At 35.9% G+C, this 26135-nt stretch overlaps 2 protein-coding genes across 5 annotated transcripts; both read right to left on the bottom strand.

The window, feature by feature from the left end:
• Positions 1-1256: 1256 nt before the first annotated feature.
• Positions 1257-10020, bottom strand: SNRPN (small nuclear ribonucleoprotein polypeptide N). Of its 2 annotated transcripts, XM_081289346.1 has the most exons (8): positions 10006-10020; positions 6208-6276; positions 4769-4920; positions 3493-3604; positions 2841-2993; positions 2029-2167; positions 1537-1662; positions 1257-1427 (listed from the first exon to the last, which is right to left on the bottom strand). In XM_081289346.1, exons 2-8 carry the CDS (start codon positions 6208-6210, stop codon positions 1390-1392), a joined length of 723 nt encoding a protein of 240 aa, XP_081145472.1. In that variant the 5' UTR covers positions 6211-6276; positions 10006-10020; the 3' UTR covers positions 1257-1389. The 2 variants fall into 2 exon arrangements, with proteins under 2 accessions (XP_081145472.1, XP_081145471.1); XM_081289345.1 differs by lacking the exon at positions 10006-10020 and having other exon boundaries at positions 6208-6346.
• Positions 6207-21373, bottom strand: SNURF (SNRPN upstream open reading frame). 3 transcript variants are annotated; one of them, XM_081289348.1, is made up of 5 exons: positions 21239-21373; positions 16534-16629; positions 10006-10170; positions 7468-7517; positions 6275-6358 (listed from the first exon to the last, which is right to left on the bottom strand). In XM_081289348.1, the coding sequence occupies exons 1-3, from the start codon at positions 21250-21252 to the stop codon at positions 10065-10067; spliced, it is 216 nt and encodes a 71-aa protein (XP_081145474.1). In that variant the 5' UTR covers positions 21253-21373; the 3' UTR covers positions 6275-6358; positions 7468-7517; positions 10006-10064. The 3 variants fall into 3 exon arrangements, with proteins under 3 accessions (XP_081145475.1, XP_081145473.1, XP_081145474.1); XM_081289349.1 differs by lacking the exon at positions 7468-7517 and having other exon boundaries at positions 6207-6276; XM_081289347.1 differs by lacking the exon at positions 7468-7517 and having other exon boundaries at positions 6224-6358.
• Positions 21374-26135: the final 4762 nt, after the last annotated feature.

Raw genomic sequence — 26135 nt, 5'->3', positions numbered from 1 at the left:
TTGCATCTGTTATGAGTTTCTTAATCAATTTAAAATTTCGCCACTTCCTTAGTGGATAGCTAGTGGTAATAAATCCTAGAAACTACCTTTAGTAGGGATAGTCACTTTGATGGTTCCTTTTTCTTGGGTGCACTTGCAAGTAAATAATTGAAAGGATAGAACAGAAGACATATGTACAATCAACACTAGAAAAAAATTCAATAGAAAAATAATTACAATCAAGGGTTGGGCTCAGTTGTATAGTGCTTGCCTAGCACATATGAGGCACTGGGTTCGATCCTCAGCACCACATAAAAAATAAATAAGTAAAATTAAGAAAGCATAATTACAATCAACTTACCATTCTTTATGTAGTTAACACGAATATTTAATAGCAGTACACAAGGAATTAGTTTCCTACCATCAATATAGGTAATTCACTCACTACCTATTAAAAATCTTAGCAGCAAAATCACCCCATCTTACTCACTCCTTTTAAAAATGAATTTTTTTCTCCATAACAAACAAGAAGGAGATATTAGGTTATTCCTTAACTATTTAACTTAAAGACAATTTATTTGTCTCCATAATTTAAATACATCACTATTGATATGGTTAGGAATATTGAAATATAAATTTTAGTGTGTAATTTACAAAGTGTCCTTTTTACATTTTAAGTAATACAACTTAATTATCTCGAATTGCAAATCTCTGTCTCCCTATAACAACAGTCTGCCCTTCATTTAATATTGTATAAATGAATACTTACATGCAGGTAGACAATGTGTATCTAAGTCAGTTTGAGACAACAGGATCAGATCTTCTATTCTGATTTCAGGATACTGTAAAAATTGATTAACTAAGGTAAATTTCCAAGGAAAGGCTATCTCTTGTTGCAAATAATTGAAATTAATGAGCACAGAGTCCAAGTCAGTGGCACAATTTCCTTCAGTAAATGTTGTATCCTTACAAGACCTTGCATTCATCTCTACTTTATTTCAGATATTGTGACATAGTAAAGTAAAAAGCAGAAGACTATTTATTAATTCATAACAACTTAAAGCCCCTGTTTCATGAGTTTCCTATCTGCAAATGTTATCAACCAACACTGGTCATGCACAAAGTAGAAGAAAGTCAGAAAGCAGAAACAAATAGCACAATCATTTTACCTTAAAAAGTAATTTGAATAAATTCCTTAATAGGATTCAATACCAGAAAAAATGTTTTCACTCTGACCTCACCAATATAAATAGGCAAAGAAAAAATATACAAGTATCTCATGGTTTAATTGCTCTATGCATTTATTGTCTATTATTAATGCAGAAAGGGGACAAAAAGCTCACAAACAATCTACACAATTCACAAGACGCAGAGTAGGGATAAAGGTGACTTAGATGAATCAACAGTATTCTAGGGTCTTGGTGGACGCATTCCTGGGGGAGGTGGACCTGGAAAACAAAAAATAAAACAAAATTCAATGAAACAGTCAGAAAAATTATATATATATACATTCAAAGCCCTGGCTGCCACTCTCGAGCTCCAATAATCCCAGTTTACCTCTAATTCCTGGTGGTGGGGGCCTCATTCCAGGAGGAGGCATGCCTATTGGCGTCCCTCGAGCAGGGGGAAGCCCAATTGGTGGGCCCATAGGTGGTCTCATACCAGGTGGAGGAGCCATGATGCCTACAAAGAAAACAATTCAGAAATAAAGACCTTATAAGTTGGCTCAGGAAAGTTAGACTTCAGCCCAAAGTAATGTTTAAAGAAATGAGCTGGGTTCAATCCAGAAAGAAAGAGGGAAAAGCAGCAGCCAATGAGGATCAAATAATTTCTTTTTAAATATTGCTCCTGTTTGCCATCTCCAATTCAAAAAGAATTCCTACTCTTTCATTAAAAACTAATTATATACTCCCAAAATCTCTAATTGAGCACTTAGGTTGTGTCTGAATCCATTATCTAAGTCAGTTGTTGTTGTTGTCTCAAACTGACTTAGATAATGGCATATGAACTCTTGGAGACACAAATTATTCTTTTTCACAAATCCCATACCTGGTGGTGGGGTTGCTCTGCCTACAGGTGGAGGTGGAGTCCCCCGTCCTGGTGGGTACTGTGTTGGGGCTCCAGCAATGCTGGCAGTAGCAGCAACAGCAGCAGCTGCTACAGTACCTCTTCCTTGTGGAGTCATTACCTGAGAGGGCAGAGCCAGGAAGACAATAAAAATGAGAAGAAACATGCTCACATTTTTAAACACAGAAAATAAATATTAGGTATGCCCTCTTAAATGCGAAATAATTACTGCAATTTTATACTTGTCTCATTCATATTTTATTTTTGCAGCACTGGGAATGAAATCCAAGGGCTTAATCACATGTCAAGTGCATGCTCTACCACTGAGATACATCCCATCCTGAGTTCTGCATTTTTTTTTAATCTTGGTATTATGGGCTGGGGTTGTAGCTCAGTGGTAGAGGACTTGCCTAGCATGTGTGAGGAACTAGGTTCAATTCTCAGCACTGCATATAAATAAATAAACTAAAGGTCCATCAACAAATAAAAAATATTTTTTTAAAAATCTTGGTATTATGACATATCAAAGCAGCTATTCTTCTCTTTTTTCCAAATCTGACATGTACATTCGTATTTTTCTGAATAAGCAAATAATAGTTTTACTCCTAACAAGGTGGCTTTAAATACCCAGTAACCATTTTAAATAACTAGTTTTATTACCTTGCTTTTATATTTATCTCCCTGCTTATTCTATAACATATACTGCTTAAACAAATACACATTTTTAAATATCCTCAATCCAGGGATCTACTCACATTTCCCCATTAAGCTAAAACCCTTTCCTTGTTACCCACCTGCTGGGATGGACCTCCAACTCCTCTGACAGGGCCTGCTAATCCAGCAGGAGCCTGGGGAATTGGTACACCAGCTGGTACTCCTCTGCCAGCTGCCCTCCCAACCCCAGGACCTCCTGCAGCTCCAGCAAGTGGCACCCGAGCAATACCAGTCTAAAATAAGAAAATTTATAATGTAGAACTGAATGACTTACTCAAGTTCTCAGCACTTTTATACAAAACCCAGTTTTACCCACTATGTTCCCAGGCCACCCACCTAACATTAATTTCAGCACTCAAATGGAAAAAATGAGTATATATACCATGGAGATAATTCTCCACATATATATTTTTCAAATTGTTAGGACACATACCATGTGGAATCGACAACTCCCATGATTACCTAGGTAACCCAGCACATAAAGTAACCCATCAGAAAACTTTTAATTCATAAAAGTTCAAATATTAGCTAGCATCAAGTTCTGAACACATTTGACAAAAGTATACTATATTGTGCTTCCCTGGTCCCCCAATTTCAGCCATCTCAAAGAATACAATATTCTCCCATATTTAAATTATTTCCTTTTATATACCAATTAAGAATAAAACAACAAAAAATTACTTTCAAAGACAAAATTTTAAAGAGCTCTGTCCTGCCCTGCATCTTCCTTACATCTTTAGGGGGTGGTCCCTCCACAGTCATGGATACCAAGTTCTCCCCACGCAGCAACACCAGACCTAAAACCCGCTTTTCTTCACGCTCTGGCTGCTTTGCATTCTTTGGCCTATGAATAAGAAGAAATTTTAGTGAGAGAAATTTTAGCAATCCTCAAATTATTCATTAAACACAAGTACTAAATAAGACAAAAACTAATGCCAAGATTCTCACTTAAGTTATTCAGTTTAATTCCCTAAATGAAACATTCAGACTCAATTTACATATATGAATAGCAAAGCTCCTTTCCTATTTTAACTATTGTCCTTTCCAGAATATTTCCTGGATATTACACAAATATTACAAAAAGTGAATTACTGGGCTGGGGATGTGGCTCAAACAGTAGCGCGCTAGCCTGGCATGCGTGCGGCCCGGGTTCGATTCTCAGCACCACATACCAACAAAGATGTTGTATCCACCAAGAACTAAAAAATAAATATTAAAAATTCTCATTCTCTCTCTTCTCTCTCTCTCTCTCTCTCTCTCTCTCTCTCTCTCTCTCTCTCTCTCCCCCCCCCCTCACTCTCTCTTTAAAAAAAAAAAGTGAATTACTTTTGTAAAATATAGATGGAAATGATGAGACTTAGCCTTTTAAGGTAGGCAAAATTTTCAACTCTATTTCCACATTAAAATGGAAAATAGGGCTGGGGTAGTGGCTCAGTGGTACAGTGCTTACCTAGCATGTGTGAGGCACTGGGTTTGATCCTCAGCACCACATAAAAATAAATAAGTAAAATAAATGTCTATCAACAACTAAGAAAACATTAAAGAAATGGAAAATAAATTTTTAAAATCACTTTTAACTAAATAAATCTTGAATGCAAAACTGAAATAAAAGAAATAGTAATAGAGAGAAGGGATACCAACTGGTATTCGTAACACAATTCCCCAACCATGGACAATTATTTTCTCTCCTTCAATGTAAGACTGTCACAGAGGACAGTCAATTAATACTTCTAATTTTTTGGAATACATATAATTTGATATTTCAATCATATTGTGCTGTTTTATTCTCAGTAATGCATGATTGCTTTTGCAAATTTACACTAATACATTGGATGCAATGCCTTTAAAGCTCTAACCCAAGTCAGACATGACATTAAGAGATTAGACAATAGACTGGCCCTGCTATAGTTTCTCTACATGAAAGTCACCCTTTATAAAGTCTACTTTAGCTCTGCCCTTGGATTTTCACTGCTTTTGCTTCCAACTGTTACCCAATCCTCAGACTTACTTGATTTTCCTGAACTCATCACAATCACAGAGGATCAAATTCATATGCTTGTCAAAAGCCTTAAAGGTGCCAATGAAGATTCGGCCATCTTGCAGGATACATCTCATTCTATAGTCAATGTGCTGCAGCATCTTGCTACTCTTGCCCACAGTCTGGAATTATTAAAAGGAATGTCAATAGTCAATTTGTCTCATTTCTTGCCTGCTCCCATATCAATCCAAATCTGGTTTCCTTAACAAGTCCTCTTCCAAGCCTTTTCTGCAACATTTCTCCTCTCTCACTAAATATACTAGACCAAATTTTGACCCAGGACCACTAGATTCTTCTAAGAAAACCTTTACTTCTTAAAATTTTAGGCAGTTTTCCCATCATTACTCATTATATTTTTTTCTGAAATCCCTCAGCTCACAGTTGGTTACCTTTTAGAACTATAATCTCTCTTCCCTTCCCAAATACTACCTTTTTTCTGATCATTTGATTTTATAAACTGTTTGTTTTACCCTGAACAAATCTGTACCTAAAATAAAACTACAAATCCCATCAACCTAACTAAAGCATAATGCATGGTATTTCTTAGCTTTGTAAAGACATTCAGATCCATAACACCTACAACAATATTCAGAACTTCCAAATTCTTGTTTCTCCACATTTTCTTTCGTTTTTGTTCCCCTACACCACCATTTTAGATATTTATCACAGTAACCCTCCCATGTGAGATTTTAATATAGTCATGATCTCCCTATATTAATATAATGTGATTCTTTGTGGTATTATAAAACAATATAGAATGTTATATTTTTTTGATACATCAAGAACCAATTTTGATACTCTTGGAGAATGCATGCTCTATATTTTCAGAATCATGAAATTTTTATTAGGATACTCTATCCAGATAATTTTCATCTATATTAACCAACTGATTCTTTTGTCCCAGCAACTTGGAAGGCTGAGGCAGAATGACTGCAATTTTAAGGCCAGCCTCAGCAACTTAGCCAGACAATCTTTAAAACAAAAAAAGTTAAAAAAATTAATGGGCTGGTGATAGCTCAGTAGTGGAGCACCCCTGAGATCAATCTCTATACTTAAAAAAAAGGAGAAAAAACTTTCCTAAGTAGTCTGTAAGTCTTCAGAAATTAAGAGTCACCAATGGGCAAGATGGTTCCTTAAAACAGCAATGATCACCAAAAACTACTTCTGTATTTTCTTACATCATAAGTTATCTTTCTCTTTTCAGCATGATTTGTATAACTTGGACAACCAACCAATAATAGGAACCAGACATTTCTCATCTCCAGTTTTTATTTAATACAATAAGAATACGTCTATGGATATATTCTCTTTCCTAACTTTTAAAACCCAAAGCTCCTCACACCTTGGGAAACTATTATTTTGGGCCCTTATAGCATCTTACCACCCCTGTACTTTAATGTACATCTTACCATGATTGCTGTTCCACCAAAGCCGATGTCAAAAATAAAATCTGGGGATCCTTAATACCTAAGGGAAGGCTTGGTACAGATAAAGGTATGATGAAGGTTCTCTTATAAACAATGCAAGCTGGGCAGAAGCTTCATAAATAGTAGACAGAGCCTGCAAAGGAAAGCATGTTATAGCTGCACTGCAATATATCATATTTTAAACAAGTTAATTCTGCACTAAAATCACTGCAACACACATTCAAAACATCCCTCCTCTCACGCTGCCATAGCAAGACTAATAAATTTCAGTATTCCCTCATCTTAACTCCCACATTTGACACACCTAGAGAAATAAAACTCATTTATTTTACCTTCTAATTCTTAAATGTCCCAAGTAAGCATGAATTCCCAATTCCAAAATTTACATCAATATCTCAATTATTCCTGAATTTAGTCAATTTTCAACTGCAAGGTTCTCTTTCTTTCCCCTAAATCCTGTTCAAAATGATATTAGGTAATCTTTCTTCACCAAATAATATGAATCTGCTTAAGACTTCCTATGTAGTCAGTTACAGCCAGTACAGTACAGGGTCTCAAACTATTGACCATAATAATTGCAAAGTAAAACAGCAGCTTCACATCATATGATAGATGAGTAGTCACTGTGTATCTTTCTCAAATGAAAGGACATAAAAGCAAGGTAAACCACCTAAGATCAATCATCATAGCAAGGTCAAACTTTTGTAAAATATAGACTTTGAAATCATCATAAACTTGAGACTCTCTATAGAAAAATGTTACAAAACATGATTACCAATGACATAACAGGAGAAAATACAAATGGGACATATTCATCTACAAAACAGTGTGAATTAAAACCACATGACCAGGGTGCAGTGGAACATGCCTATAATCCCCACAATATGGGAGACTTAGGTGGGAGGATTGTAGATTTAAATCCAAACTTGGCAACTTATCAAGACCCTACCTCATCATGAAAATAAATAACTAATAGATGGCAAGCATACACATGCAAAAATATTTCCTTCAAAACTTTTATTTAATGACAAAAATACCCAAAGGAAGTATGAGAACCTAAGTATGTTTTCATGTTACTAAACGCTTCCTCAGATGCCCTTAGAAAGTGATGACATAAAATTTAGGATTCGTACTACAAAAAAACATAGTTTAAAGAAGAAATAAAATTTTCACTAAATTTATACTCTATGCTCTGCACTAGGATAATTAATGTTATTACACATTCAGATGCCAAAAATGTACCTGTGGTCAGACATAGTAGCACAAGCCTGTAATCCAATCTACTCCAGAGGCTGAGGAATAAGGAAAATTAGAGGTCAGCCTGAATACTTTAGGTACACTCCATGTCAGAATTTTGAAAAAAGTACCAGGAACATAACTCAAAGGTAGAGCACTTGTCTGGGTTGTCTCTGGGTTCAATCTCCAGTATTCAAAAAAAATTTTTTTAATAAAATATAAGGCGTGCGGGCTGGGGATGTGGCTCAAGCGGTAGCGCGCTCGCCTGGCATGCGTGCGGCCCGGGTTCGATCCTCAGCACCACATACCAACAAAGATGTTGTGTCCGCCGAGAACTAAAAAAAAATAAATATTAAAAATTCTCTCTCTCTCTCTCTCCTCTCTCACTCTCTCTTTAAAATATATATATATATATATATATATAAGGCGTGGGTTGGGGATATAGCTCAGTTGGTAGAGTGCTTGCCTTGCATGCACAAGGCCCTGGGTTCAATCCCCAACACCACTAAAAAATTAATTAATTAATTAAAAAATAAAGGGCTGGGGCTGTAGCTCACTGCCAGTGCACTTGCCTAGCATATGTGAAGCACTGGGTTTGATCCTCAGCACCACATAAAAATAAACCACATAAAGGCATCCTGTCCATCTACAACTACAAAAAATTTAAAAAATAAAATATAAAGGAACTCCTGGTTGAATAGCTCTCATCCAAAATGTTTGCTACCAAAAGTCCAAAAGTGTTTCAGATTTCATGTTTTAGACTCTAGAATATTTGCATACACATCTTGAGATACACAGAAGGCAGTAACAAATGTCAAATTCAAATTAATTTGTTTCATATACACCTGGGTAGCCAAAAAAATTGCTAGGTTAAAAAAATTTAATCTGTGGACACCTGCTCATTGAAAAATGCCTTTACTCTGAAGAACAGTTGGGGACAGTGATCAGATTCCAGTATTTATTTACAAGTCCATGTAATTATTACAAAATGTTGGGTATAAAGGATTCAATGAAATGATTTCTCAGAAAAGCTGTCTCTTCAGATCTCAGTTCAAAATGATGGCTATAAACAATCTGTGTTAACTCATGTTGAAGATGTTGAAGAGTAACATTTCAAAAAACAAAAATAAAATCTACAGAGAATTCATCAATAAAACCCTTTTCTTCTAAAGTTTTATTTTCTAAACAAATAATAATTAAATAACTGAGCATGTATGTGTGCATGTTTGAATGTACAAGTAAATCCTAGGAATTTGGGCATTGTAATGTTGAAACAGAAAATAATTGCAAAATAAAACAGAATACTATATCAAAATCAAATTTGGAATGTCTTTTTTCCTATTAAAAAAAGTGAGCAAGGGCTGGAGCTATGGCTCAGCGGTAGAGCACTCATCTCACATGTGTGAGGTCCTGGGTTCGATCCTCAGCACCGAATAAATAAAAGTAAAGATACTGTGTTCACCTACAACTAAAAAATTTAAATTTAAATTTAAAAAAAGTGGGACTGAGGTTGTAGCTCAGCGGTAGAGCGCTCGCCTTGCACATGCGAGACCCTGGGTTCGATCCTCAGCACCACATAAAAATAAATAAGTGAAATAAAGGTATTGTGTCCAATTACAACTAAAAAATAAATATAAATTTAAAAAAAATTTTTTAAAAGTGAGCAACCAATAAAAAATACAAACTAAATAAATATTCATTACATTGAGAAATTATGGATAGTATCTTTATTACATTGCTGATTCCAAGAAGAAATACATTAGAGAAAACATGAAAGTGAGAAAAAGACAATAAAAAATAAATAATTAGGGGGACTGGGGTTATGGCGGTAGAGCGCTCGCCTAGCATATGCAAGGCCCTGGGTTCGATCCTCAGCACTACATAAAAATAAAATAAAGACATTGTGTCCAACTACAACTAAAAAATATATTTAAAAAAGAACTATAATTGAAAAATAAAAAATTAGTAAATAAGCATAGGAAAATACTTAGATTCTCTTAACACTCATTGCTAATGAATGTGTGATGTATTTACAACTTTCATTTACGCCAAAATTGGTCAAAGTGAAAAGTGACATACTACATTTGGAAGGTTAAGAAATTAAAACAGTAAATACTTTAAAACTAGACACACACAAAAAAATGAAGTCTATCACAAAATGTAATTATAAAACATTCACTAGGGGATGAGGCTGTGGCTCAGCGGTAGCACACTTGCCTGGCATGTGTGAGGCACTGTGTTCGATTCTCAGCACCACATATAAATAAATAAAGGTCTATTGACAACTAAAACATGAATAAATAAAATATTCACTAAGATATTTAATGCCCATTCACAAAAATTTTTCATATAAACTTGATAATCAATGCAAAATAAAATATGAATAAAACTTTCTGAAAAGCACGCACTATGAAATGTTTGGAAGTGACACAAAAAACATGTCAAAATATCAGGGGAGGGACATTAAGTTCAAACTTCTATTGTTTTAAATGTCATACAATGTGCTTATTTTATGACACTGATCATTACAGTATCAACTCTAACCTGGTTTTTTGTTTGTTTGTTTCTCTTGAAATCAGGTAGCTTGATGTTCCACTATTGCTTTAACCACCTCTTGGTGTCTCAGCTAAGAAGGCCTGTCTCAGTTCCGCCTGAAAATCCACCACAGGTACTTGTTGCTGCTGAGAACGCCTTGGGTACAATTGACACCTATTAAAAGAATACAATATATATATATATATATTTTTCTATCTATATATCTATATTCATATATATTATATCTATATTTATATGTGAATATATATACATACACACATATACATATAAATACACATACAAGATACATCTTATTAATAAGATTTTTGTCCATGTGCAATTATATGAAATAAAACACAAAGACCCTTAAACTTACGAAGGTTCTCCTTTATGTTCAGAATAGACCATTTTTACCTAGTAAGTTAACTATTAACACAAAACACAAAATCTTGACACATAAGTATGTGCAAGAAACTAGCAGATACTTACCCAATCTGGAAATATTTTCAAAGAACTATAAAACTAAGAACTATTACTCCTGTAGAAATACTATTAGTACCATATCCATCATTCAATTTCCAATTATTCTAAAATGCTTACTCCCCTGCAATAGAGTGAGGGTATTTGCTTAGCATACATTAATGATGCACAAAGGCTGTCTCATCTGAAGCATTTTCTTCATAAATAAATACCTAATAACTTGCAGAGTCCATGAGATTTGAGGGCTTTCAAACTATGTGATTCAACCATCTGTATTAGTAAGCAGGGAATTCTATAAGAAAACCCTCCATATACCCTGTGGGTCAGTAACCTTGCTGTGAATCTAATAAGAAAGAGATGGCCATGGTGGTACAGTCCTATCATCCCAACTCTGGAGGTCAAGATAGGAGGACCACAAAATAAAGCCCAGTCTCAACAGCTTAGCAAAGCCCACAATAAACATCAAAAACAAAGGAGATGCAGCACAGTGGTAAAGTACTCTAGGTTCGATCCTCAGCATGTGCACATGCTTGTTGTCTCTCTCTCTCTCTCTCTCTCTCTCTCTCTCTCTCTCTCTCTCTCTCTCACACACACACACAATAAATAAAGGAAATTATAGTTTGCTGATCTACAGGAAAGGTCTGCTATTGATATTAGCAATTTTACCCTGTTGGTAAGGGGAAAAATGATAAAATATATTTGAAAATATTTAATAGCACTGGATTTGGAAATGAGACTGGTACAGGTTTCCACTTTTTTTCTATATATTTTCCATTGTGTGTTAAACATGCTGTTAAATAATAAAGAATTTAAGTCTGGTGCCATGGCATAGACATGTAATTCCAGCGACTTAGGGAGGATGAGAATCATAAGCTCAAGACTAGACTGAGAAGTACCTTGGCAAGACCCTCAGCAACTTGGGATAAATAATAAAAAGGACTAAGGATGTAATTCAGTGGCAAAGAGACCCTAGATTCAATCCCCAGCACATACATACATACATACATACATACATACATACATAAAATTAGCTGGCCTCTGTCCCAGGTTATCAGGAAATCACATCTAACTCCTTGGAATTTACAAAAAGATAGAAATATCTTTATTGTTCTTGGTGGTTTATGCTAGTGAGATAATTCAGATTGGGATATGGCCAGGCCCAAGAAAAAACAAATATTAAAGAGAAGGCTTCGGAACCTGACTTCCTAGGATAGGATGGAACCTAAAGACTGATTTCAATCACATGACCAATGTTTCAGTTACTTTTGTCTACATAATGAAACCCCAACACAACAGTGGATTTCTGAAGTTCTGTTATGTTTTCTAATGGGTTTTATCTACTAACATACAGAGTACATCCTGAAAGAATGTAGCTTTATGTTTGAGACCCTCTCAGACCTTGACCTACATTCATTTGTAAGTTTTATAAATCTTGTACTAAGTTGTAGTGTTTGCCTAGCATGCATAAGGCTCTGGGTTAAATCCCCATAACATTTTTTACAAAATCACACAGATATACCTATAAAGAATATGTACACATATATAGAGAGAGGTATTTGTGTGTTATGTTTTATTTTTAAGTTCTGAGACATTTTCCCAAATAATCAAATCTGAAAGCACACTGGGAATCACAGATTCACAAGCTAGCTGGATCAGATGTATCATGGCATGGGAACCCTGCAGCTAGTAGGCTAATGTGTGAATTAAGGACAATCAAATGGAGAGAATATTAATATCTGTGAAGTGTGCAATAATTCAAGTTAGTTGGCCTCAGTTACATTTAAATTTTCCTACCCCAATCACCAAATAATAAAATCTACCCTACCAGTGCTGGGAGATGCATGTTAGGCAAGCATTTTATCACTGAGCTATATGCCCAGGTCTGAATAATAAATAATCTAAGTATTCCTCATTTCAATCTCACTGTTGCCAAACAGCAATCAGTTCTCTGGCCTAACAAAATCCTAAAACTGTTGCAGGAAGAGGGAAAAAAAACAACTTTGTTTCTTGAAACTTGAAATAAGAGAATTTCCTATTAAGTATCTTCCTTGGTTAACTCTGGGAGCCTAAAGACAACTGAGGTTAAGAATGAGATAACAAGGGGCTGGGGATGTGGCTCAAGTGGTAGCATGATCGCCTGGCATGTGTGCAGCCCAGGTTCAATCCTCAGCACAACATACAAACGAAGATGTTGTGTCCACCAAAAACTAAAAAAAATAAATATTAAAAATTCTCTCTTTAAAAAAAAAAGAATGAGAAAACAAGATGCAGGCTATATAGCATTACACATCACAAAAAGCAGAATATTAATCAGGAAATACATTTGAAGGTATACCTAAAATAGATAAAGATGACTCTCCAACCCTAATTACCTCAAACTGAAAATATATCAACTAACAGGGAAGATATTATCCCAAGAACAAGAGATGATGTGGTGACACATCTAATGAAAGACAAAATTACCATCAATTCCACGAGTGGAACAAAAGTCAGCACAGTTCTATTCATACTCATTAGTTTGTATCTTGTGCTATTTTTATTTAGTTTTGTATTGAACTTTCTAGAATGAATAAAATGATAATTATTTAGGGCTGGAATCAATAGAATCCCTCTAGGCAGAATGGACTCCCATCTTTATTGTTTGGGAGAAGGTAGGATATTAATTGGATAAATATCAATGAAGATTCAGTTTAATAAAATATACAAGTACCTGGCTTATGAAATTTTGAACTTATATATAAACCATGATACAAGTTCTATTAATCCTACATTTAGACACAGGGTCTCTGGTTTAATTCCTAGGTCCTTGATCCATTTTGAGTTGAGTTTTGTGCATGGTGAGAGATAGGGATTTCATTTCATTTTGTTGCATATGAACTTCCAGTTTTCCCAGCACCATTTGTTGAAAAGGCTTTCTTTTCTCTAATGTATGTTTTTGGCACCTTTGTCAAATATAAGATAATTGTAATTTTGTGGGTTAGTCTCTGTACCATTGGTCTATCAGTCTGTTCTGGTGCCAATACCAAGCTGTTTTTGTTACTATTGCTCTGTAGTATAGTTTAAGGTCTGGTATAGTGATGCCACCTGCTTTACTCTACTTGCTAAGGATTGCTTTAGCTATTCTGGGTCTCTTATTTTTTCCAGATGAATTTCATGATTGCTTTTTCCATTTCTATGAGGAATGCCATTGGTATTTTGATTAGAATTGCATTAATTCTGAATAGTTCTTTTAGTAGTATGGCCATTTTGATAATATTAATTCTGTCTATCCAAGAGCAAAATAGATCTTTCCATCTTCTGAAGTCTTCTTTAATTTCTTTCTTTAGTGTTCTGTAGTTTTCATTGTAGAGGTCTTTCACCTCTTTTGTTAAGTTGATTCCTAAGAATTTTTTTTTTGAGGCTATTGTAAATGGGGTAGTTTCCTTCATTTCCCTTTCAGAGGATTTGTCACTGATGTATAAAAAATGTGGCATATATACACAATGGAATTTTACTCTGCAGTAAAAGAGAATAAAATCATGGCATTTTCAGGTAAATGAATGGAGTTAGAGAAGATAATGCTAAGTGAAGTTAGCCAATCCCCCCCAAAAACAAATACCAAATGTTTTCTCTGATATAAAAAGACTGATTCATAGTGGGGTAGGGAGGGGGAGCATGGAGGAATAGAGGAACTATAGATAAGGCAGAGGGATGGGAGAGGAAGGAAGTGGGTAGAGGATTAGAAATGATGGTGGAATGTGATGGTATTATCCAAAGTACATGTATGAAGACATGAATTGGTGTGAATATGCTTTAATACAACCAGAGATATGAAAAAAGTGTGCTCTATGTGTAATATGGATTGCAATGCATTATATATATATATATATATATATATATATATATATATATAAAATAAAAAATCCTACATATATATTTCCATAATCATCTATTTACTCTAAGAATGAATAGAACTGGAAAATTATACAATTTCCCTAACTCAATACTCATCTCAGATCCTGCCCCCAATACAGGAAGGACTATGAAGTTTAATATATAACATACACAGTATATATCAGAAAAACTCAAGTTATGTTTTCATCAAAATCAAACTGTTTCCACAGATATGAACAAGACAGACAGATAACTGGAGAAGGCCACTTCATCCCAAAACAAGATGAACATGAGATCACTTGTATTAATCTAGGTTCAGAATGTATAAAATAAAAACTCATAACAAAACACAACAAACACAATGGAACTCCATTTACTAAAAAGATCCTCCTCAACAGATGCCCTTCCCCATAAACTCTACCACAAGCTCTCTAAACTCTACTGGAAACTCTAGGAACATTCAAAACTTTGGAAGTTAAAGGGAGGTTTTTAATGTTGAAGCACTCCCAGGTGCAGGGAGGCTGAGGTAGAAGAATTGTAAGTTCAAGGCCAGTTTAGGAATGTTAGTGATACTGGTATCAAAATGAAAATATATATATATATATATATATATATATATATATATATATATGCCAGCCACAGTGGCACATGCATGTAATCCCAGGGACTTGGGAGCCTGAGGAAGAATATTCCCAAATTCAAGGCCAGCCTCAGAAACTTAGGGATGTTCTCAACAACTTAGCAAGACCCTCTTTCAAAAAATTGTTTAAAAAGGGCTGGGGATGCAGCTCAGTGGTAGAGCACTTGCCTAGCATAAATGAGGTCCAATCCCCAGAAACTCAAAAATAAAAACATGCTCAAAAAAGAATTTTAATTCCTAAAAATTAGAAGAAATGGGGAAATCTTTATTCTCACCAGTAATTTCAAATGTGCTAATCTTTTGGGCATGGCAGCATACACCTGTAATCTCAGGGATCTGGGAAGCTGAGGCAATGGGATTCCAAGTTTAAGGCCAGCCTCCATGATTTAGTAAGGCCCTCAGCAACTTAGCAAGACTCTGTCTCAAAATTTAAAAAATGATGTAGCTCAGTGGTACAGAACCCCTGGGCTCACTTCTCTGTGGCCCTACTAAATAAAAAATAAAATAAAATGTGAAATCCTTTGACAATCTTTCATATATACAATGAATATGTGACAACAATAAGACATTAACTGTTACCTACCTTCTACAATTTAAAAAATACTACAGTTAAGGAAATAAATTATTATACACTGCATTTTAGAATGATTGTTCATATCCTCACTGTTAGAAGACAAGGAATGCAAACAAAATAAGTATCAAGTAGGTTAACAATTAAAATAACCCTAATCTATAAAATAATATAGAATTACATATATCACTATAGCAAGATCCCCAAGACATACTGTCAGAAAAGAATCACAAATCGCAATGTATACAAACAGACATATAAGCATGTATAAGATGAATTCTGAAATGATAAATACCAAGTACTTAAAAATTATCTCTGGAGTGGGAAGGGAAATGAATTGATAGTGGGTTTTTTTTTTAAGAGAGAGAGTGAGAATTTTAATATTTATTTTTTAGTTTTCGGCAGACACAACATCTTTGTATGTGGTGCTGAGGATCGAACCCGGGCCGCACGCATGCCAGGCGAGCGCGCTACCGCTTGAGCCACAGCCCCAGCCCCGATAGTGGTTTTAAGAAGAGACTCTCTAGGCCGGGCAGAGTGGCACATACCTGTAATCCTAGTGACTCAGGAGATTGAGGCAGCAGGATTGCAAGTTTAAAGTCAGCCTCAACAATTTAGTGAGACCCTAAGCAACTCAGTGAGACCCTGTCTCTAAATAAAATATTTCAAAAAGGGCTATGGATGTGGATCAGTGGTTAAGTGTCCCTGGGTTCAATCCTTGGTACCAAAAAAATGAAGAATAGACTCTCTAGTGCCCCAACACCCTTGTCCTGTTCTAGGACTTAGGGTCTCAGGGACACTAGACAGGTGTTCTATCAATACCTGTTCAGTCAATCTCACCATTTTACCATATCATCTATATTACATTCATGTGTTTTTTGTTTATTTTTAGTCTCTTCATTCCATGATATTTTTGTTCTAAACTAAAACATGATTCTGACCTCAGTTGGTTCTCAGCCCAGACTGTACTCACTCTTGATTGCTCAGTGAGGCTGTCCTTCTACGTTTGACTTGGACTTCCACTTCTGGCACGTGCTGTTCTGTAGTTCGTCTCAGGTGTAAGCGATCCCTGAAACAGATAAAAAAAGAATTATTTGGTAGACTTCATCAATTTATGAAGCAACTCATGATTGACTTATGAAAGTGTCCAAAATCCAATTAAAACAAAATAAAACTAAAATATTAGAAGATCTTTACCCTTCAAATAATCAGGATCTTGACTATCACAGACAATCTGGTTTTAAAAGATCCAAGAAATGAAAGACATATTCACTTCCATTTATATTTACTCATCTGTACAGAAAAATACTCACACACACACATTCAGTAACATATCACCACTTCATACTCATTCTTCTGGCCAAAAATAGCAAAGCTAATTCCAAAAGTGGCTTGGGAAGCATATTTTTAAATCATAATAAATAGTATTTTGTATAGTGAAATTATAGAACATTAAGTTTAAAGGGAAAAATGTCTATTTTTTAAAAATGGAGTCTAAATTAGAAAAAAAATATATTCTATGCTTTCACAGTTATATCAAAATGAATCCTATTGGGCTGGGACTGTTGCTCAGTGGTAAAGTGCTTGCCTAGCATGTGTGAGGCAATGGGGTTCGATCCTTAGCACCACATTAAAAAAAAAATTAACAAAGGAAATAAAGGCATTCTGTCCATCTATAACTACAAAAACATATTTTAAAAAAATGAAAAGTAAAAACTAATGGGATACCACAATTTATTATTATATCATTTCCTATAAAAATGTTTGATATACTTTATATTTTAAAATTCAATAAAGACCTCAGGAATTTTTTTTTTTTTAAAGAGAGTGAGAGAGGAGAGAGAGAGAATTTTTAATATTTATTTTTTAGTTCTCGGCGGACACAACATCTTTGTTGGTATGTGGTGCTGAGGATCGAACCCAGGCCGCACGCATACCAGGCGAGCTCGCTACCGCTTGAGCCACATCCCCAGCCCCAAGACCTCAGGAATTTTTAAAAATTAGCTAACAGTAGATCCTTCCCATCTGCACTTCCCTAATATAGGAAAGGTCAATGCCTCCAAACAAAGAGAATTATGAAAAAGGAGAATTCTGGGCCAGTTAGTACTCAGAAATTGCTACAGAAAAGGGGTAATTTATATATACTACTTTTACCAGTTTCAGAGGATGTCATCTTCAGCACAATTACTCAAGTTCCATGCCATAAAAGTGGATGGAAATATAGTGCTGATCCATACAAAAGAAATAAGATTAAAATTTCATTGTCCTTTGTCAAGATAGGGCAGCACTTATAATTCTCCCTGGAGAATTATGTGGCTCAGCAGTAGTGCACTTGCCTGGCATGTGAAGAGCTGGAGTCAATTCTCAGCATCAAATATAAATAAATAAAATAAAGGTCTATCAACAACTAAAAAAAAAATTTAATAATAATTCTCCCTACAAATGGCTAAATAACAGCATAGTGACAGATAAAACATTTATAATGCTATCCATATTAAATGTGAAATTTGTTGGAAAACAAAATGAACAATTAGAAGACAGTGGGTATGAGAGATAAAAATGTAATAAAACACTGATCAAATAGAAAAGGGAAATAAACTAAGCTAACATCTTGCTTTGAACAGCAAGTTTTCCCTCAATCAAGCTTCCTTCATCTAAATCACTTGAAGAATTTGCACTCCTCCTTTTCAAAAAGCCCCAGCAAAGTGCCTAAAGGATCAGAGACCTAAAAATCTTCAGATGCCTTGAAACAGGATGAGGTCTTTCCAAAGTGATCTGCCATATTGGGATGGTAAATCGGAATCAAAGACTACAAAATGGCAGGCCAGCCTACACAGTTTTTTATAAAGAGTCAAAAGACTCAGAAGTTAAACCAAAATATATCTGCAGCAACATCTTCCTACAAGCCAGCAAAAAATGATCAAATAATAAATACTGCCCACAATATTCTATTTTTCTAACTACTAAAAATAGAAAACTCCATAACAAAGCTTTTCAAGCTAACTAGATTTGCCTTGTTAATTTCAACTGAAGAAAACCAGACATACTGCTTAACAAAGATAAATGAAAAACATGATTTAATGAAGATAAGCACAAAGGAAAACAAAATCCCTAAAGGTAAAAAAGGTTTTAAAAAGCAATGGTATATAATAATCCTATCATTTGGTTCATTATTCTTTCTCATCAAATTTTCACAGTAGTTCCAACTTCAAAAATTATCAAAAGCTTAATTTAAAAATTCTTCTGCAGGCAATAGTCTTGAGCAGTGATTCTGATCCCATGCACATCCCCAAACCAATAGGGTTCTCACCACTTTTCTGATTCTATTTTCTTCTCTTTTAACAAACACAACTGTAAGATCATAGGAGCCCAAGATGATTCAATGTTTGGCATGCTCCTGATTCCACTACTTTAATAAAATTATCTCTTTGGTGGATAAAATATTGGACATCAGAAGATTAAACAATATACACTTGATGGTAGATGCAATTATTAAATTATCAAATCTGGAAAAGGAAGGGGAATGTGTAAGGGGTTACTGAATGCACTTTGAAATTAGACCATACAAAACAGTAAAAGATCAATCTACAAAAATTAAAAGATGACTTTGAAAACAAATTTGACATCTCTACCAGTGATAGAGGCTGCCTCAAGCAGCACATCAGATACTCTGGTGGATGCACATTTGATGTCCTATAGACCCTTACCACACCAGTCTACTTCAGCACAGAAAAGGAGGGTCACAGGACAGCTGTGTAGACTGCAAATTCCTGACCTCTCCTTCATTTCACACTCCTTCATCCACCACACCCCTACGGTGGTACTGTGGGGACAGGCCTGCTGCCAAGTCTTCTGAGTATGTGCAATCCTGCCTTCTTTCCCCCACCCTCCACTGCGACACAATAGGGAATGTGAGGTAAAACAGCAGCTGTTATAGCATCCAGGTGAAGGGATGGCTTCTATCCTCTTCAAGCTGATGCTGCATAACCATGTTCTCCGCTACCAACCGCATGGCCGGTAGACAGCTATCCTCCCCACTGCGCCTGCGCACCCCGCACCCTTCACTGCAGCACTTTGGGGAGGGGGCGGACACCTCACCCACCATTTTTCCTACCTCACCCAAGCACTTTCGAGAGCATATGGCTGAAATTTCAGCAGGGCAAAAATGAGAAAACAGGTGCAAACAGTGCCATACCTGCTGTGACATTATGAGGAGGGCACGACCACCCGCCCCACCCTGCTGCGCCTGCGCAGACTATTGCCTCTGCAGCATCGGCCATCTTTGGGAAAGTGCACAATGGCGGTGACGCAAAATATTACCCTCTTCCAATCCTGAGATAGCCTTTGAAAACTATATTATGATAAGTAAAAACAATGAAAAACAATGCCTCTGTGGCATCACCTCACACGTCTGTCAGAAGATGCACAACACTAAATTGTGCACGCCATTTCCCTTTCTTACACATTAGCCACCTAAGTGAAGAAATCATAAAGGAATAAAATAGACAAGAAAACCAAACTAAATTTCTGTAACTAGCACTTCATTGTAGGGGCACAGCAGCTTAAGAAAGCAAAAAGCACAATCATAAAAATCAAAACGCACAACGGCCAAAGATCATGTGAAAATTAATGTTCCTTCAAAGTCTCTACTTCTGTCTGCAACCATCCGTCCTCTCACCCCCTCCCCCTCCACACCAGAGGTCATTCTGCTGACCCACTCAGTCACTTCGGACACCCAGCAGGCCCTGCCATTACTGCCATATGCACCAATGAACGTTCCCCACACTACCACTGCCACTGTGAGCACCTCAATGTCCCCCACTACATCCACCACTGTTTCCCCACTCTTCCCACTCACATCAGAAACCATGGTGGCCTCAACAATAATATGGGCTCTCCAACCTACCCTCGAGCTCCCAGCCCTCCAATGGCCCTGCATTACCTGCTGAACTACAGCTGTACCATCTCCGTTACAAGCAAAGTCAGACAGAATACTCCAGTGCCCCTTAGATACCTGCTGTACCCTCCCCCACCAACTTCACCTCGGCATTACCCCCTACCAGAACTACTCCGCGGTCACCCTGGCATAAACCCCCAAACTGCACCAGGGTCCCCTCAGACAACCGCGCAAACTATGTGGCATTGAATTCCTTCCCTAAAACCACGGTAGTCCCCTCAGTATATCCACTTCCATCCGCGCTACAGTAACCTCGCCCTATCCCTTAAGCTAAATCACTGGGTACTATGGACCAGCGCGGCATGGTCACCTCCGCATACCATCCCCGAAACTCAGAGGCACTGTATACCTTTCCTTCATGGCGCCGAACGGTGAGCCCCACCCCTGGTCATGGACACCTCAGCGGACCCTCAGCGGTCCTCGGTCACCCTCAGTATTCCCCCACAAGACCGCGGGCAACCCACTGTAACTGCCTCGTATTTGAAAGGTAAAGGTTCACCCACGAAAAGAACTGTTGCGGCATTACAGATGAGAGGATGCGGCAAAATGCGGCACGACACCAAAGAACAGAAGAGATAAATTCCAAGCCTCCAAAGGTGTCTATCTGGTTCTCCAAAACAAAGGGCTAAAGGCCCTGAAGTTCCAGTTTTGTACAGTACTCCATTTAGTAAACAACAAATGAAAGTTCCCCAAGATAACAGAAGCCACCAAAACGGCTGACCTTGCTCGCTCCATTGCGTCGCTGACCGCTCCTCAAGCCGAGGAGCCAGGCATCTCCAGGGGCCGCTCTGCTCTGCGCAAGACTGCCGCAGCGCAGATTTACCGCACCTCCGGCCAGCGCATGCGCACCAATTCCCCCCAGTGCTGCACATGCGTGTCTATTTGCCGCAATGCAGAGGGTCCCACGTTCTCAAACCAGAATGACCCGAGTGCATTGGTTATTGGACCCCAATAATCCACATCTCTGATGCCTTAACTGAAGGACTTCAAAAACCACAAACATCTAAAATTAATGAATCTGTCTGCCTATTTTTATTTATTTTAATTTTAAGATTATAATATTAGGTATTTCTGCTTTTTTAAAATATTTTTTAGCTGTTATTGGACACATGCCTTTATTTTATTTATTTTTATGTAGTGCTAAGGATGGAACCCAGTGCCTCACACATGCTAGGCAGGTGCTCTACCGCTGAGCCTCAACCCCAGCCCAGGTATTTCTTCTGCTTTTTAAAAATAGGTGTAAAGCTGTGAAGAAATAATCCTTGGTTTCAAAGAAGCCTTTGCAGATGTCACAAGCCAAATAATCCTGACTTACAGTCTTTATCAGGTTTTACTCTATGCAGTACACAAAACTGCTTCAGAAAAGTTAAATTAAGCAAAACCACAGTCAACACAAATATGCCACATTCTTGAAATACTATCCACATGAAAATATTCCTCTCTCTAAAAAGATGCTATGTTGTTCAAATCTAGCAAACTATTCCCTCTTTTTGAATTAATATTTCTTTTGTAAACTGTCAAAATTATTCCCCAAAATCAGAATGTAAACTCTTTAATACTAGGGGCTAGGATTGTGGCTCAGTGATTCTCAGCACCATGTAAAAATCGATAAAATAAAGGACTACTGACCGAGGCTAGGGTTGCAGCTCAGTGGTTGCACACTTGCCTGGGTTGCATGGAGCACTGGGTTCAATACTCCGCACAACATAAATAAATAAAATAAATGTATTGGGTCCATCTACAACTAAATTTTTTAAAATATTTATTTATTTTTTCTAATTGCAGTTGGATACAATACCTTTATTCCATTCATTTATTTTTATGTAGTGCTGAGGATGGAACCTGGGGCCCGGCGCATGCTAGGCAAGCTTTCTACTGCTGAGCTACAATTCATCCCGGCCTCAAAACTTAAAAAAAAATAAATAAATAAGTCTATTGACAACTAAAAATAGAATTTTTTTTAATTAAAAAGAAAAAAAAAACCTCTTCAATACTATATGGAAGATCACTGGCTTCTCATTTGCACAATAGGACTGTGCTTAAAGTCTAAAATATAATAGTTTTCCTTGCCTATTAAATTTGGGAACATTTAATTTTTTACCAAAAATCAGTGATAGATGTAGTGAAGGAAAATAGGCACCAATGAACAAATATAAATAAAGTTTTTACATTAATAATATCCTTTCTGCAGACTAATATGTTTGTGTTCCTTGGGAAAGGACAATGATAAAGATTAGAAAGCTAAGGAAATAACCCTAAAGCTACATTTGCATGTTTTACATATCTTTGCCCTTTCTCAGTTGTCCATTTCAAAGAATTTAGGGTGAAAGGAGACTAATGGGGATTAAGTGGCTAAAATTCCTTCCCTACCCCAATAAAATGCTGCTGACTTCCTAGTGATCATAGAATTAAACACGTGTGCACTGATTTTCCCATAATAAGCTATGTAATGGTAATTAGAAAACAGGCTAAATAACTTCACATATATTTAAGCAATAAAATACATTATTGAGACTACCAATAATGACATATTTAGTTAAATTATATAAAATTGTCAATATTCAAATGTTTTTGATCTCTAAAAAATTGCAATTTCTACTATTTCAATTTTACTTATTTGTATAAAGCAATGTGGAAAACTCACTCTTGGAAATGAATGGCAAAATTAATTGTATGAAAGGTTTTATGTAATCATGTTTATTTGCACATGAAAAAAATTATCAAAGAATACATGCAATTATGGTCTAAGTAATGAAAATCATACCTTTGGACTTCTGCTCTTTTGATTCAAATTCTAGCCTTGATTCTTGAAAGCAACGTTAACTTGGGCAAGTTACTTAACTTTCTGTACATCGTTTTCCTTATCTGTAAAATTAGGGGGGAGGTACTTATATTACACAACATTCTGACAATTAGATAAGTTTACATGCATGTATATTTAGGTCAAGTTCCAGTACAGACTCCAAGGACAGCAGATGGTTGTTAAAGTTGCACCAATATTACAGCAGTACTTCTGGGATGAGAAATGGAAACATTTGTTGCTATTCATTAATGTCTGATGTTATTATTAACTAATATCTTTCAATTATTCCATTTTTTCCAAAGAATACACATAACAACAAACTAAACTCTTAGGGGTTTGAGCTTAAGGGTCACTAAAACTGAAACTATTGTGGAGATTTTCAAAAACTAATCTTATATCTTGACTTACATTAAATACAAAAATTAATTCAAAGTGGATCAGACCTAAAAAGGGCAAAATATAAATAACTCAGAAAGAAATCAAAATATACAATTGCATGACCTTGAATTAGGCAATTGCTTCTTAGAAATAACACCTAAAGCCAAGCAAGTAAAAATATAAATTGGATTTTACCATAGTTTTATAGTATTTAATCACCATTAGACAGTTACATTTGCTTCAAGGGATAGGATTAAGAAAGTAAAAGGCAAAATAGGAGAAAATTTGCCAATAATAAAACTGATAAGAATATGTATAGCTAGAGAATATGCAAAAGTAAAGACCCCCCCTTATTTTCTTTAATTGCCCAAATGATTTAAATAGATCACTTTAAAAAAAAAAAAAGTATACCAATAGCCAATAAGCATATGAAAAGACACTCATTACCATTTGTCATTAGGGAAATACAAGTGAAAGTCACAGTGAGAAGTCACTTAGGCAAATAATTTAAAAGATAATACAGGGACTGAGGAGGTAGCTTTGTTGGTAGAGCACGTGGGAGACCCTGGGTTCAACCCTCAACTAAAAATCAAAAAAGACAATAAAGCTGAGTATGTAGCTCAGTGGTAGTTCATTTGCCTAACATGCATAAGGCTAAGTCAATAAGTGTTGAGAAGGACATGGGGAAATTGAAATCCTCAAAGATGCTTTCAGGAATGTAAAACGGTGTGGGCACTTTGGAAAACAGTTGTAAATGTCCAAAAATATTAGCCATTAAGTTACCATGATCCATACTCCTTAATATAGTACCAAATAAAAAGAAAAAATGAATCTAGGGGCTGGGGATATAGCTCAGTTGGTAGAGTGCTTGCCTCTCATTCCCCATGTCCTGGGTTCAATTCCCAGTATCACCAAAAAAAAGAAACAACCTATGCAAAAACACAAATGTGAATTATCATAGCAGATTTATGAATAATAATCAAAAGTGGGAACAACTCAAATGTCCACCAACTGATAAAAGGATAAACAAAATATGGCATGTTATGCACATCCATATAATGGGACATTGCTGAGCCACAAGAATAAATGAAGTAGTGACTGAAAATATTGTGCTAAGTGAAAAAACAGACCCAAATTCCTATATATTATATGATTCCATTTCTATTAAGTGTTCAGAATATATGAATCCATATTGATAACAGATTAATGATTGTGGATATATCAGGGAGCTGTGAATGTGCAGTGATTGCTAATGGTTGTAAGGTTTCTTTGGGGGGTGAATTAGCTAGTAGGGACAGTTGGAAAATATTGTGCATACAGTAAAAGAAGCACTGACTTATGTAATTTTAAAGTGTGTATTTGGGGGTTGGGAACTTAGCTCAATGTAAACACTTACCTAGCAGGTACAAAGCCCTGAGTTCACTAACCAGCAGTACCAAAGGGGGGTGGGACACATTTTAGGCTATGTAAATTATAAATCAGCTTTTTAAAATCTTAATTGAGAAAGGTATTTGTAAACATGTAATTGCCAAACAGTCTAGATCATCAAAATTCAAGTCTAAGAAATTGTCACAACCAAAAAGAATCAAGATACAAATATAAAATGCAATGTAACTTCCTGAATGGGAATCTAGAACAGAAAAAGAACATTCTAAAGAAACTAAAGACATCTGAATAAAGTACAAAGTTCAGTTAATAATAAGGTTTCGATATTGTTACATTAATTGTAATAATATACAAGAAGATTGTAAAAGGTAAATAGTGGGGAAAATGTATGAGAGGCATATGGGTACTCTCTACTGTCTTGAAGTAATTCTGTAAATAGATGACTATTTTGAAATAAAAAGTTAATAAAAGAAAACAAAACAGAAACTGGGCATGGTGGTACATTTCTGTTTTTCTAGCAATTCAGGAGGCTCAGGCAGAAAGATTGCAACTTCAAGGCCAGACTCAGACCCTCATTGTTTTACAAAATTATATATAAGAGGTTATGAGGGGAATGGGATAACAAACATGGAGGGAAATGAATTACAGTAGATGGGGTAGAGAGAGAAGATGGGAGGGGAGGGGAGGGGGGATAGTAGAGGATAGGAAAGGTAGCAGAATACAACAGTCACTAATATGGCAGTATGTAAAAATGTGATGTGTAACCGATGTGATTCTGCAATCTGTATTTGGGGTAAAAATGGGAGTTCATAACCCACTTGATTCTAATGTATGAAATATGATTTGTCAAGAGCTTTGTAATGTTGTGAACATCCAATAAAAAAAAATAAAAAAATAAATAAATAAATAAAAATAAAAAGGCCAGACTCAGCAATTTACTGAAACCCTACTTCAGAATAAAAAATAAAAAGGACTGGAGATATAGCTCTATGATAAAGAGCTCCCAGGTCATTCTTCTTCTTCTTCTTCTTCTTCTTATTATTATTATTAT

Source organism: Spermophilus citellus (assembly GCF_964194105.1).
Source record: "Spermophilus citellus genome assembly, chromosome: 4".
Classification (NCBI taxonomy): domain Eukaryota; kingdom Metazoa; phylum Chordata; class Mammalia; order Rodentia; family Sciuridae; genus Spermophilus; species Spermophilus citellus.
Note: the sequence above shows the minus strand (reverse complement) of the source record. Positions and strands in the feature narration are given on the sequence as shown.

Coding starts and splice junctions, on each gene's coding strand:
- SNRPN (XM_081289346.1), bottom strand. Junction 3,605..4,768: donor GATGAGTTCAGGAAAATCAA/GTAAGTCTGAGG, acceptor TCTTATTCATAG/GCCAAAGAATGCAAAGCAGC. Junction 1,663..2,028: donor CAGAGCAACCCCACCACCAG/GTATGGGATTTG, acceptor TTTTCTTTGTAG/GCATCATGGCTCCTCCACCT.
- SNURF (XM_081289349.1), bottom strand. Junction 10,171..16,533: donor GCCTCACTGAGCAATCAAGA/GTGAGTACAGTC, acceptor TTCTTTTAATAG/GTGTCAATTGTACCCAAGGC.